Genomic DNA, 14,199 nt, shown 5'->3' with positions numbered 1-14,199 from the left:
CTCTTCCAAATTACTTTCTCTCTCCTCCTCCACCACCACTTCAATACTAACATCAACCTCCATCGTCGCCTCTACTGGTGAGACCTCGAATGCCGACGATAAGTTCCGATCACTTGCTTCAATTTGATTGGCTAATGAATTCGCATCTACAACATTGTTCGGGAATTGCGATGGCACAACTTCGTTAAGGGAAGTCAATGTGAGTGAGCTTAGGTGATCATCAATGTCGGGGTTATATTGGTGGTTGATCGGAGAACTCTGGAAGGAGATTTGTGAAGTATCAATCGTTGAATGTGTGTGACTCTTCATCGGTCCACGCTGTGATTACCCTGGATGTGGCTTACCTCTGGGTTCGATTGTCGCGGTGCATTCTGTGTTGTAGCATTCTCGCTACCCTCAATCGGTCTTCTTCCATTTTGTTACCTCTTAGGCTCTTACGAACTCGAAACCCTGATAAAGTCCACCTTCCCTCACCTGAAACTCAACTGCTATATATTTGATGACGCCATTGTAAGACACTTGATTTCTACCTCATGTCGTCAAGCGCTAGAGTAGTCCTTGAATCACTCCCTATCTTCCTATGATCCTCGAACCCTACGTTCGACGGGTTATCTATTTGACTCTGATCTCGTGCTTGTTGACGACATTGCCAAGTCGTGGAACACCAGGTTGGGCGCTAAAACTATTGGAGCACCGAAATTTCGGGAGTTAGAATTTCAGGTGGTGGAACCGAGTTAGAAACTAATTATTTAATAGGAGTTAGAAATTTCGGGATCTGATTTTGAGGGGAGGAGATAGAAAAAAATATTTAATTGGAGTTAACAGAAAAAGTAATAGAAGTTTAGTTTGAGTACTCAAACTGAAACATTTGAAAGTTGAGTACCCAAACTAAAACTTTTGGCAAAGTTAGTACCTACTTGTATACTTATATCTACCACAACTTATTTAAGACTAAAAAAAACTATCCTTCCTTCATCACTACCACTACCATGTACCATAGCAAGTAGAAACCACACCAATCTGAATGTTTTAATTTGTCACGTGATTTTTACATTTTGTTTGGATAAGAGGAATTGAAGAGGGGGGGGGATGAAAGGGGAAATTATCAAATTTTATCATACACTAGGGTGTACCGTGAGTATGATATACACAAGACTTTTTTTTTTACTCATTGCAAATTTAAAATGATCCAAAAGAGCAGAATGTCTATTATACTTCCTCCGTGTTTTTATTCTTGCTATATAGAGAAAGTGAGGAGTTTTTAAGAAAGGTAGAGAGAGAAAGTAGGGGACCACCACTTTTTGAATAAAAAAACATTTGTTAAGGAAAAAGTATGAGTATTTTAAAAGAGAAGGTGGGGGACCACCAACTTTTTAATAGTATTTTAAGATTTTTATGGTGAAAAGGAATCCATTTATGGTATGTAACATCTATTATGACATTTCCATTTCAGGGAAATGTAGCATCTATAAAAAAACGGAGGAAGTATAAGAGAAGGGGGAGCAATGTTGTCCTCTTTTGAAATGCCTATTTTGCCCCTCTTTCTTTTCTAAATTACAAAAGAAATGTCAAAATCAAAATCGGCACTCAAAGAAAACTACCGAAAATTAATTTACAACACTCACTCACAAATCACTTAAAAGAAGAAACTTTACAAATCACTCATACAATTGAGAAAATCACGTTATAAAAATCACGCAAATCACTCAAATAATCGGGAAACTTTATTAAAACTTAAAATTAACATTCAAACTAAAACTAATAACCTAGAACGTTAATATATACAAAAATTTACCTACAAATCACTATTCTCAAGAACCATTCATAATTAATGGTGGATCATGATAAAAATAGAGGTGCATTTGTAGTGAAATAAGAATTTAGAAGTTAGACAAGGAAAAAAATTATTTACTTTTTTATAGTGTTTAGAATTTAGAAGTTAGTACTGTACTTAATTCAAAGATCAACTAAAAAATTATAATATTAAAAATCATAAATAAATTCAATAAAATTTCTATTTTGTTCATAGAATTTAACTTTGAAAAGTATAAACAAAAAAAAAAAAACAAAAAAAAATGGTGAGAGACTTAAGTGACATAAACTAAACCAATCAAATTTTGCAACTAAAAACAATTATACTTCATATGTCTAATGTTCAAATTTTGACTCTTATGCCGAAGAAAATCGAGTTTCTGTTTCGAAAAAAATTCAAGCACGCATCACGTGCAAAAAAACTCTAGTATACTAATAAAGAAACCTAGGTGTACGATAAATGAACTTGAGGAAACTAATTCATTTGTTCTCATAAGAGGTTATGTGAAGAATAGGAGGCTTTTCGGAGTTTGGATGGACGTCTAATCGCGAGAGGCCAAATGGCCTCTCTCATAGGGGCATTTTTGACATCTTGCGCAAAAAGACAAAAAAAAGACGCTGAACTTTGGTACCAACTTATACCAAAGTTCAGTAAAATTGGTACTGATACCAAAATAACTCTTACTTTGATACTCAAGTATAAGTGAACTTTGGTATCAACTTTGAGCTTTGGTATTTACTTTGGTACCTACAAATTAGGGGTGAGCACAGCCAGGTACCCGGTAGAATTTCATAGACCCGGACCCAGACCCAACCCAGTGGGTATTGAAAATCTGGAATTGGAATTGGTCCAATCGGGTCCTAAATTTTTGGACCTAGACCCGAAACCGGTGGGTACCAGGTCTAGAACTGGGTACCCAGTTGTAAGTTTAACAGCATACTAAGATGGGACAATTGAGATATAAATTTTTTAAAAAAAATTAAATGGGCCTAAAGGCCTACTAAATACTAACGTTTTACTTAACAACTATTATCCTATTACCAATTCTATATGAGTATATGAAAAAAAACCAATTCTAAGTACTGGGTACCCGAACCACTACCCGCTCCAATCGGGTACCCAAAGTCGGAACCGGTCAAACTGGGTACTCACCAAGTACCGGATCCAACAAAATTCTATCCAAAATTGAAACCGGATGCAACTGGGTCGATTTTTGGACCCAGACCCGGAATTAGTTGGACCTGGTCCGGGTTCGGACCCGGCGGGTCCACATCGGGTCTGGTTACCCGAATTTCTGCTCACCCCTACTACAAATAACAAAATTTTACCCTCTCGAGCTTTGGTACTAGAGGTACCAAATAAACACTTACTTTTGTACATCTAACTCTTACTTTGGTACCTACTGTAAGAGGTCATTTGACCTCTCACGGTAAGACGCCAATACTTTCTCAGCTTTTGCTCCCTCTTTGAAAAAATCTCATCCCTCCAAAATTAGAGGGGTTTTTGAAGAAAAATGAACACCATCATTCACCTCTCTTCCCCCCCCCCCCCCCCCCTTCATTTCCTATCTATGTTGCTATTTATCTCTAGTATTATATAAGGGAAGGGGGGAGCTATAGTGTCCCCGAGTGAAGAGACTATTTTACCCTCTTGCCTTTCTAAATTACAAATTATATAAGGCAAGAGGGCCTTCAAACATAAATACCGAAAATAAAATTATAACAATCACTCACAAGTCAACTAATATTCAAATCGAGTTATTGGGTCAAGTTATCCTTCCCTCCCAACAAAAAAAGTAAAAGAAAAAAAAAGAACAACTATCCAGATAAAGAAGAATTCAAGATCAAGAAGTAAAAGGATTCATTGCATGTGACTAGCATGTCAGGTAGTATTCCACATTTCCACTCCCAAAGTTCTTTTCCTCCCTCTAGAAAAGAAATCCCAAAACAACCACATTTCATATATAGAAGTATGTCATAAAAATTGAAGTAAATTTTTTGATATCAACAACATAATTTGACAAAAACAAGCTAGGACTAGGAGATCAGGAGATCAGGAGATGGCTGGGCTATTTGACAAGCAGGCAGATTTATATTTAGAAGGCAGGCCAAATTATCCAAAAGAATGGTTTTCCTGGTTAGCTGATCGCACCTCTCAACACTCCTTAGCTTGGGATGTTGGAACTGGCAATGGCCAAGCTGCTATTTCTGTAATCTTTCTTTCTCTCCTCTATGTGCCATACAAGTATACAACTATATGTTCTTTACTTTTACATTAATGGCTCGCTCCAAATTGTGCTATATTCAAATGGGTTAGGGTAGATTCTTAACAATATTGAATCAATTTTTATACCATTTCTTCTAAATTAATGCTGTGTTTTAGTAATTGTTTGCTTCTTTGTTTTAATTTTTGCTGTCTTTTGGGGATCAATTGATTTGGTCCGTTTGGGTAACAATCATAGAGGAAATTGGATTAAGGTTTGATCGAATTCAATTTGAGGAAATTTGAATTTCAATTTTCCAATTTAAATCCAAACTAATCCAATCCAATCCGAATTTTCAAAAACTAGATAGGATCCAATCCGAATTATTCAAAATTTTGAACTCTATTATTTTGATGAAATAATTTAAGCACAAACATCAATAATATAAGTAATTCATACAATTCCATAAAAAGTCAAAATTTACAACTAATGATCCGTACAAACCCATAAATATTGTCGAACACACTCAAGCCCAATCCCAAATATACAAATATACAATACAAGGCTTATTAGCGGTTTTTTTTTTTGAATCTTCATTGATCATGTTTGATCTTACTGTCTATATAAATGGAATCATAGAATCATGTAAATTGCCATTATGTCAATAGATAATCCATCTTATGATCTTATCCATTTGAGGTGCAAAACTTCTATTTTTCTACAAATTCAGCATCTTTTAACCTTTTCTTTTTGACAATTTAATAAGGTTGCTGAGCATTACAATCAAGTCATAGCCACAGACGTAAGTGAACCTCAATTAAACCTGGCAATCCAGCATCCTCAGGTCAAGTACATTCACACACCACCATTTCTATCAAACAATGAACTCATATCATTAATTGGACCTGAGAGCTCGGTCGATTTGATCACCGTAGCCCAAGCAGTCCATTGGTTTGACCTCCCAAATTTCTACTCCATGGTGAGCCAGTTACTAAGAAAACCGGGAGGAGTAATTGCGGTTTGGTGTTATAATGACATTGTTGTAAGCCCTACATTCGACCCGATAATGAACCAATTCCATAAGTCGACCTTACCCTATTGGGATCCGAAGATTCAATACGTGTTTGACGGGTATAAAACATTGCCATTTCCCTTCGAAGAAATTGGGCTTGGGCGTGAGGGGCATCCCATGGAATTGGAGATTCCGAAAATGGTGTCTTTCAAGGGGTTCATGGAGATGTTGAAGTCTTGGTCAGCTGTTACAACTGCTAAGGAAAAGGGTGTGGATTTGTTGAATGAGAATGTGGTTACAGAATTGATGAATGCATGGGGTGGATCAGAGTTGGTCAAGCATGTGAGTTATAAGGCTTTTATGATTGCTGGAAAGGTTAGAATTTAACTTGGGATCAATGTCAAATGGGGATTTTGGTTCGAAAGGAATTATGATGTTGTTGCATAAAATAAGCTTGGTCCATTTCTTTATACTAATAATGTTGCATAGAGAATTTCTCGAGGTTGCAACAAGAACTCAACAAGGTTTGTTACATAATCTACATTTGAAGTTGTTCAAACATGTTGATACAATTTTATTTCAAGTGCGCTATTTGTTATTTCTCCGTTGTTTGCAGCTCTGTTAGTGTAAGGTAGAGATAGCCAACAGTGCGGGCCAATCCAACCCATCCAGCTTGCCCACCTCGTGGGCCGTGTGGGCTGGTCTAGCAAAAAGTCCAGTCCAACCTAACTCGAACCTTGGAATTGGTGGGTGGGTCGTGGGCCATATTTCATGAGCCCAACCCAATAAAGCCCGCTACTAAAACCACCCAGTCCAAACCATGAAACCGGTTTAGCCAACCCATGAACCAGACCAGCCCAATCCAAGTAAAGATTGAACCAAATTGTGTATATTTTAATCAAATTGTATATATTTTAATCAAATTGCATATTATAATTCAGTCAAATTTAAAAATATTGAAATTATTCATTAATAATATTTGTATATATTTTAATTCATTTTAAAGATTTTATGTAACAATATGAATAATTTCAATGATTAAATAATTCTGAAAAAAAAATGCTCATGCTGGCCTGCCAGCCCGGTCTAGCCCACCTGACCCAAGAACCGCTTCCCGAACCATGAAAATCGGTAACAGACCGGTGTGGGCCAAGATTTTTCAGCCCGCGGACCAGCCCGTCCAACCTATGAATTTCACGGTCCAGTCCTGGGCCGTGAAATCTCAGCCCAGCCCGCTACGGCCCACAGTCCGACCCGCTCAGCCCGCACCAGTGGCCATATCAAATTAAATGCAACAATTTTTAAATATGGTTGTTTCAAATTAATTCCAACAATTTCTTTCTTTCCATTTTTGGTATGATTGTTACCCCTGAAATTACAAAAGTGTCCTTATTAAAAAACTAAAATACATATTATACTATCCAAATCAAATTAATTACACACATAATCATAATTAATCAACCTAAATATAAGCCTTCCCTCCCTTCACTACCACCTTCACTCCACCACCCACCACCATTTATCTCTCCTCATGCTCCCATCTCCATCCTCCTGCCGTCTCTCTCCTCCCCCACTACCACCACTATCATCACATTCGACCTTCGATCTCCTCCACCCACCACCACCATCATCACCTTCGATCTCATCACCAGCCACCACCATCTTCGATTTCATCACCAGCCGACATTACTAATCTTACCGGTGTCCACCACCAGCATCATCATCACCTTCGATCTCACCACCAGCCGCCACCACCACCAGCCGAAATCCAGTCGAAGTCCACCCAAAACCTCGACCACTAGTCGAAATCAACCACGACCAGCCGAAATCCACCGAAAACCTCCTTTCTCGTTGTTCTTTCACCTCCATCTTCCTTCGTTCTCTCTCCTGCATATCTCTTTCTCTCTCTTCAATTTGTTTCTCTCGTTTCGGTGGTGTTATGGAGGTGGAATGGGTTTTAACGGTGGGTGGTGGTGGGGGCAGTAGGAAGGTGGTTTTGGGCTTCAAATTTCGGGTGTGTGTTTTGATTTAGGTTTCTGGTTGATTTGGGCAGCAGGAAGGTGTTTTGATGGTGGTGGTGTTTCGATGGTGTTGGTGTAGTGGCGTTTCGGTGGTGCTAGTGATACTAGTGGTGCTCCGACGGTGGTAGTGGCAGTAAGTAGTGGTACTGGTGGTGTCCTGGCGGTACTGGTGGCAGTAGATCAGAAACTGGTAGTGGCGGCATTAGGTGGTGCTTGGTCTCACCTCCTCTCTCCAATTAAACTTAATTACATACCATCATCTTTTTCTAATCTCACCCTCAGAAATTTTGCCTAGGAATCCGTGTCCATTGAATTGTTGCGTTTAATTTGATACAGAGGAAGTATTAGAACTAGTTGTGTTGTCATGTTAAAGAAACAAATAGGATGTGATAATCTATTGTTCCTTATTTTTGTAGGTTACCTATTTTGCCTACTTTACTCTTATATACTCCCTCCGTCCTCTATTAGTTTACCCCTTTCTTTTGCACAGAGTTTTAGGAGAAATAATGTTGTGGGTCATAGAAAAAAAGAGAAACTATTATTTTATATTAAAGTTGAATGTATGTGTGATGAAAAATTTGTTGTCCCATTCAAAAAAGAGCAAAACAAAAAAAGGGGTAAACTAATAAGGGACACCCTTAAAAGGAATACAGGTAAACTAATGGAGGACGGAGGGAGTATATCACATCTTTGTATTTTTTTTACAAAAAATTATTAAAATATGCGCAATCTAATTTTAATATCAAATTAGACAAATCCAAGGCTACATTCTCCTAATAAGATTATTCAATTTTCAATCTAACCCAACACTATCAATAAACATCTCGCACCAATCTGCCATTCTCTTCTCCTTCCTTTGTTTCCATTTAAATCACGAACTAAAATAAATTTTTGAAAAATTAACCTGACCATTTTAAAGAATGAATTAAATTAGTCAGTAGATGGATTAAAGAATGTGATTACCGAATAAATTAAACGGTTAGTAAATGGACTAAAGTAGTCACTATATTAATAAAGTTGATCCATTCTCTTCTTAATATTGGACATGAACTGTTGCTTTATTGTAAATTGAAAATAGGCTGTCTTTTACCAGACCAATTGTTTTCTTAAAGATCTTTGTATAATGTTTTCAAGAATTCAAACAATTTATATTTCTTCTTATCAAATCATATCACGTATCTTGTCCCCAAAGGGTGAGACATGGCGCATTTGTGAGGGATGAGGGCGACAAATTGCGAGTTAAAACTAGTTTGTAGACTTGGACTATGTCCAGACTATTTATAGTTTTCATTATTAGTAGTTTACATTAAAATGATATCACCAAATATCATTTGGTTTAGCGATTCAGAATTTAGTATATAATAAACTTGAAGTCATGGGATCAAATCCTATATAATGCAAACACCTTTTTTTTTTTTTTTTTTTGTATATGGATCATGTGCAGTAAAAAATAATAATAAGGAAAAGCGCCACTGACGCCGTTCCTTAGTTAAGAACACCACACCTTATAAAACAAGCTTTTACAATAAGCAAATTAGTTTTTTGATCATGCTAACAAAAGGAGAAAATTCATTTTGTTCATATATATATATATATATATGTATCACATGAGAATGTTCAATGAAAATGAATCTCAACCACACGATTGGATTAGAGTTATAACACTTGTTCATTAGAGTTATACCCCCTAAAAAATTTTGAGCCTAAAAAAAGTTAGTTTTCAGTATATCCTACCTCTATTATATATAGAGGTAGGATATACTCAAAACTAACTTTAAGTTGAAAACTGGAAATCGACTTTTTTTTTTTTTGCTCATTTTGCAAATTTTTGCTCTTTTTGTGTTTTTTTTGCTCATTTTATGTTTTTGTTCATTTTAAGAAACTTTTGCTCATTTTAGCAAACTTTCGCTCATTTTACGAAGTTTTTACTCATTTTACAAACTTTTGTTCAATTTATGTTTTTTGCTCATTTTATGTTTTCGCTCATTTTAAGAAACTTTTGTTCAGTTTTGCTCATGTTACAAATTTTTGCTCATTTTATGTTTTTTGCTCATTTTAAGAACTTTTTGCTCATTTTCAGAGACTTTTTGCTCATGTTATATTGCAGTTTTCAGTTCTCAGCATAGGAGGAGTTTCGAGTGATTCTATCCATATATATATATATATATATATGCACATACGCCCACACAATTTCTATTGAAACTCATAATATCATTGCTTATATTTGACTTGAAACTCATAATATCATTGCTTATATTTGACGATAAAAGCGATAAAAGGATAATATAGTGGTGGATAAATCTCTACCTTCTACATAATTGAAAAGTGCCACATGGCAAATTGCAATTCCTACTCACACATTTTAACTGATTTTTTGATTGACATGATTCATGAAAATCATGAAAGTAGAAATGTATGGGAAGAAGAATAATCTAAAGTGGTTTATTTGACAAACACACATGAAGTTTTACTTTCAAGGGACTGGTACTTACCGTACTTAAAGGGAATTAACTTATCTAGCTCTCTTACGGTAATAGGACTTATTATGAGATTTTTCATTTCTTACACCCAACCAAATAACTTGCATTTTTTCATGGAAATTTCCATTCATAACATCGGAATTTCATAATACAACAACTTTCAAAAATAACCCGACAGTTAAATTTTATGAGAAAGAGGAGTAGAGGATCAAGAACGAATAAAATTATGTGAAAACAACTTTTTCGTCCTAAAAAAATCTCGTGCAAATAACTTTTTCGTCCAATCATTTGAAAACAATTCTACCGTCCCAATTTATTCTTTTTCTAAATCTTCTTTCTACCAAGAATCATATTTGCCAAGTGATTATGTGAGAACAATCATTCCTCCCCAAGATGTCCAAGTTCAGGAGAAGATAGCTATAACAACGGAGAAAAAGAAGTGCAAAGCCAAAGTCGTTTTTCAAAAGATTTTGCTAAGAAAAAAAAAGAACTAGAGGATCAAGAACGAAAGGAAATTCATCGTAATACGTGGATTTTAGTAAACCAAATGATAATTCAGGATATAATGGTCAAGAACATAATGATAGTAAGAGAAGTTGCATACGTTGTCGGTCTATCAAGACTCCACAAGCGTGTGACTACTCTATATATAGATGAAATATAGCAGCTTGCTGCAACTGCTGACAAGGAATGAAGTAACGATTGGTACGTCTACACTAATATTTAGAGCAAACAATTTAGGGGACTAGTAATCGGACAAGTCAGGTTCAGGTTGATTCGTTTGCATAGACGGGTTAGCACCCTTACACCTGAATCAGAGATTTTTTCAACCGGAACTTGACTTATTTATATAGTGATCAGAGTCCAGGTTCACCTGTTTAACCTTATTATTGAAAGCTTGTTTCCATGTCTAAGAACAAGAGAATTTGAAATTGACCCAAATTCAACAAGTAAATTTTAGGATTGAAATTCTGATTTTAGCCATCAAGCAAAAAAAACAAAAAACCAATTAAAAAATCTCCTCCCATGTTTTCAGCTTTTTATCATCATTGCATGGAACTGTCCCAAATTAAAAAAATATAAATTTATACATATATTAACAGATTAGATGAGTTGGTATCAAGTTAACATCATTACGGTATGACAACACCCGAGGTTTGTTAATTATCGCTCCAAAATTACTTAAAATCGCCCCAAATTCATTTTTTCGGACTATTTTACCCTTTCCTCTTTTCCACACCACCCACCACCCCCACCACCACTCCCTACCTCTCCACTGCCACCTGTGACCCTCCACTGCCGTCACCTACCTCCCCCAACCACCACCATCACCCACATACGATTTTCGTGAATTTTTTTTGGCTTGGGCGAACGTCCGTGGTGGATGTTCACCCCATGGCCAGAACGTCTGGCCTGGACGTTCCGGCCATGGGGCGATCTTCCGCGGTGGACGTTCCACCCATGGCCGGAACTTCCAGGCCAGACGTTTCGGCCATGGGGCGAACGTCCACCACAGACGTTTGCCCAAGCCAAAAAAATTTAGCGAAAATCAATTGAGGATCGAGGAAAGCGGTCCGCTGGTGGTCTTGGTCTCAGGTCGTCTGTGGTGGTAGACCAGCGAGGCCATCAGAAGTCCGGGTACAACGCTATAGCAGAGGTGGCCGGCGACTGAGAAGGAGAGAGAGCTAAGGGGTAAAGGGCTTGAGAAGGAGAGAGAGAACTCAAGGTTAAGGGGTTGTCGTGGCAGGATCGGAGGTGGGTGGTGGTGGTGGTGACAGTCTGTTAGGAGGTGGGTGGTGGTAGTGGTGGTGGTGGGTGCTTGGCCGGAGGTGGGTGGTGATGATTTAAGAAAAAAAGAGAAAAGGTTATAGAGGTAATTTTAATTATTTTTTGGACGATTTTAAGTAATTGTGGGGGCGGTATAGAAGTTGAGCTAACACCCCATAGGCCCATACATGTACCCATTTAATTGTCCTAACTAATTCCCTTCTTATGAGCTAGTGAAGGACGAAGACGAAAATACTAATGAGCTTGACCTAGCAATTTAACATACAATAGTTTTCCTTTTTAAGCTTAACTAGTTAGTTGTGTGAATATGTTTAAACTAAGGGGGCGTTTGGTTCACCAAGAGAAAAGAGAAATAATTTAAGAAAGAGAAATAGGGTATGGAAAGCTAAAATTTTAGATTTAGGGCCTGTTCTCTTCGGCATAAAACAGCTGAACGGAACTGATCTGAACTGAACTTAACTTATTGGAGCTGAACTGAACTTATCAGAGCTGAACTGAACTGAACTGAACTGAACTAAATTGAATTGAATTGAATTGAATTGATTTGAAATAAACTGAATGTAATAAATATATAAATAATATTTTAAACAAGAATAATATGAATATTAAATAATAATTATAAAGATAAGTAATAATAATGAAAAATAATAATAATAATAGTATTTTGGATATTTTAAAATGATAGTTATAAATAAATAATATTAATAATCATAAATTAATAATAATAATAATTAATGATAATAATGATAATTAATAATAATTATTTATATTATTTGTATTAATATATTAATACTTGATGATGATATATATAACAATAATATCTAAGAATAAATTAATATTACTATTTTAATAATTAGATTTAATAATAAAAATATTTAGTAATAAAAATAATGATTGGGTTGGACCGCAAAAATTACATCATAAACCGTCTTGACGCGATTTGATTGGTTTATTGGCTAAAAAAAGTGGGTTTATTTGTGCTTTGACCTAAATCATGTTCCTCCTAATAATAATAGTAATAATAATGAGTAAAGCTATAATAAACAAAATAATATATAGAAACAACAACAACAACAACAACAACAACAACAATAATAATAATAATAATAATAATAATAATAATAATAATAATAATAATAATAATAATAATAATACTTAATAGTAGTGATATATATTTAAATAATAATAATAATAATCATAATAATAATGATGATAATAATAATAATAATAATAATAATAATAATAATAAATAATAATAATAAAAGAGTAATTAGTAAAATAAATTATACCAACATAATAATAATATTTAACAAAATAATTATAAAAGAATGGAGCTGAACTGAACTGAACTGAACTTATTGGAGCTGAACTGAACTGAACTGAACTTATTGGAGCTGAACTGAACTAAAAATAAGTTGGGGAGAACAGGCCCTTAGTAGATTGTTTGTTTCAAAATATCTAAGGTATCGATCATAATAATGTTTGAAGTGAAGGATAATTTATTTGCAATTGTATGTTGAGTCATTTTCCGAAATAATGTTTGGCAAGAAGGGTTGAATGTTAAAAGATTTTTTTATTGGATTGAAATCTCTTTTGACTAGATCAGAGAGGACTTTTAATCTATACTAGATTTAAGCTGCATTTGTCGAGTTTAAATTATTTCGAAAAAAATTTAGACTTGATGGAAAGTTCAATTTAGTCCATCCAATTTATGCTTTTAAGGGAATGGGATGGAAATGAAGGTTTCATGAACTTGTTTCTACTCTGTTTTAGAAATTTTGTGCAATTTTAGACATTGGAACCTTGGAGGGGATGTGAGATAAACCTTGTTCCATTTGCAAATTCCTTTATGAAGAAAAGTTTGTAGAGAACAAGAAATTGGAATCTCTATCACACCTAACTCAGTTGAGATGTATCGGTGGTAAGCCCCAAAAACCTTTTTGATTGCTTCCAATAAGTACATCCCATCATTAAGATGGTATTTATTTTACGATGTTCCATTTTTTTTTTTTGTTCATCTAATGAAGAAGGAAGATCTAACGATCACTATTCTCTGTAAGAATCTAGAAGACTACGGAAGTATTTTCACCCAAACGACTATGTATCAGCAGAAGTCAAGCCGAATCAAGGCGAACTCACAGATTGTATTGCTTCAGATGAAGTTTTTTATTAAGGCTATTTTTTATCAAATCTGCGATGTATCTAGTTCTAAGGTGTTATATACCTATGTTGGAATTTTCAATTTTTCAGGAATTGATTGTAAGTGCCGTTTGGCTATCCCTTATCAATGAAATTATTTTTCTTCCTGTAAAAAAAAAAACTCACTTGACCATGTTCTAATAGGAAAAGAAAGTAAGGGATAGCTTAGTGGTTAGTGTTTCCCTCCTGATTTTAGGAGGACCTGGGATCGGTTCTGACCCTTGATAAATTGGGATTCCCTTTATTCCCTCCAATTTGTCAAGGTTTCTACTTATTAAAAAAAAAATTCCAATAGAAAAAAACTTTATCTATTTAGCAAAAGATCCACCCACTATGTTAGGAACTTCACTTCAAAAGTCAACAACACACAAGGAATTTTAATGGTGGTTTAAAGCACCTCTTCTTTAATTAATAAACTGCAAAAAAACAACTACTATGTGTTTTAATTCAGCTTCGTTGTGAAGTTCCCCTCAACTACTTATGAGCTCCATCTCAACTGCGTACCATCCTATATTTATAGGAGTCACAAAATCTCCTATTCTTACTAGAATATGTAAACCACAACTAGATTCCTAAAATAATTAGGAAACGTATAATTTGAGGATAAGTAATTTCCTTCCTACTTAATTTCCTAACTTTGATATCCTAATAATATTTAACTTCTTAAAACACAAAAACTTCCT

The 14,199-nt window shown here is 35.2% G+C and overlaps 1 protein-coding gene across 1 annotated transcript; it reads left to right on the top strand.

Annotated features, from left to right (window-relative positions):
- Positions 1–3,618: 3,618 nt before the first annotated feature.
- Positions 3,619–5,611, top strand: LOC104890589 (uncharacterized). Its single transcript, XM_010676132.4, has 2 exons — positions 3,619–4,022; positions 4,783–5,611. Exons 1-2 carry the CDS (start codon positions 3,873–3,875, stop codon positions 5,413–5,415), a joined length of 783 nt encoding a protein of 260 aa, XP_010674434.1. The 5' UTR covers positions 3,619–3,872; the 3' UTR covers positions 5,416–5,611.
- Positions 5,612–14,199: the final 8,588 nt, after the last annotated feature.

Source organism: Beta vulgaris, chromosome 4 (genome assembly GCF_026745355.1).
Source record: "Beta vulgaris subsp. vulgaris cultivar EL10 chromosome 4, EL10.2, whole genome shotgun sequence".
In the NCBI taxonomy this organism is placed as follows: domain Eukaryota; kingdom Viridiplantae; phylum Streptophyta; class Magnoliopsida; order Caryophyllales; family Amaranthaceae; genus Beta; species Beta vulgaris.
The sequence above is the reverse complement of the archived record's forward strand: the minus strand, read 5'-3'. Positions and strand labels throughout refer to the sequence as shown.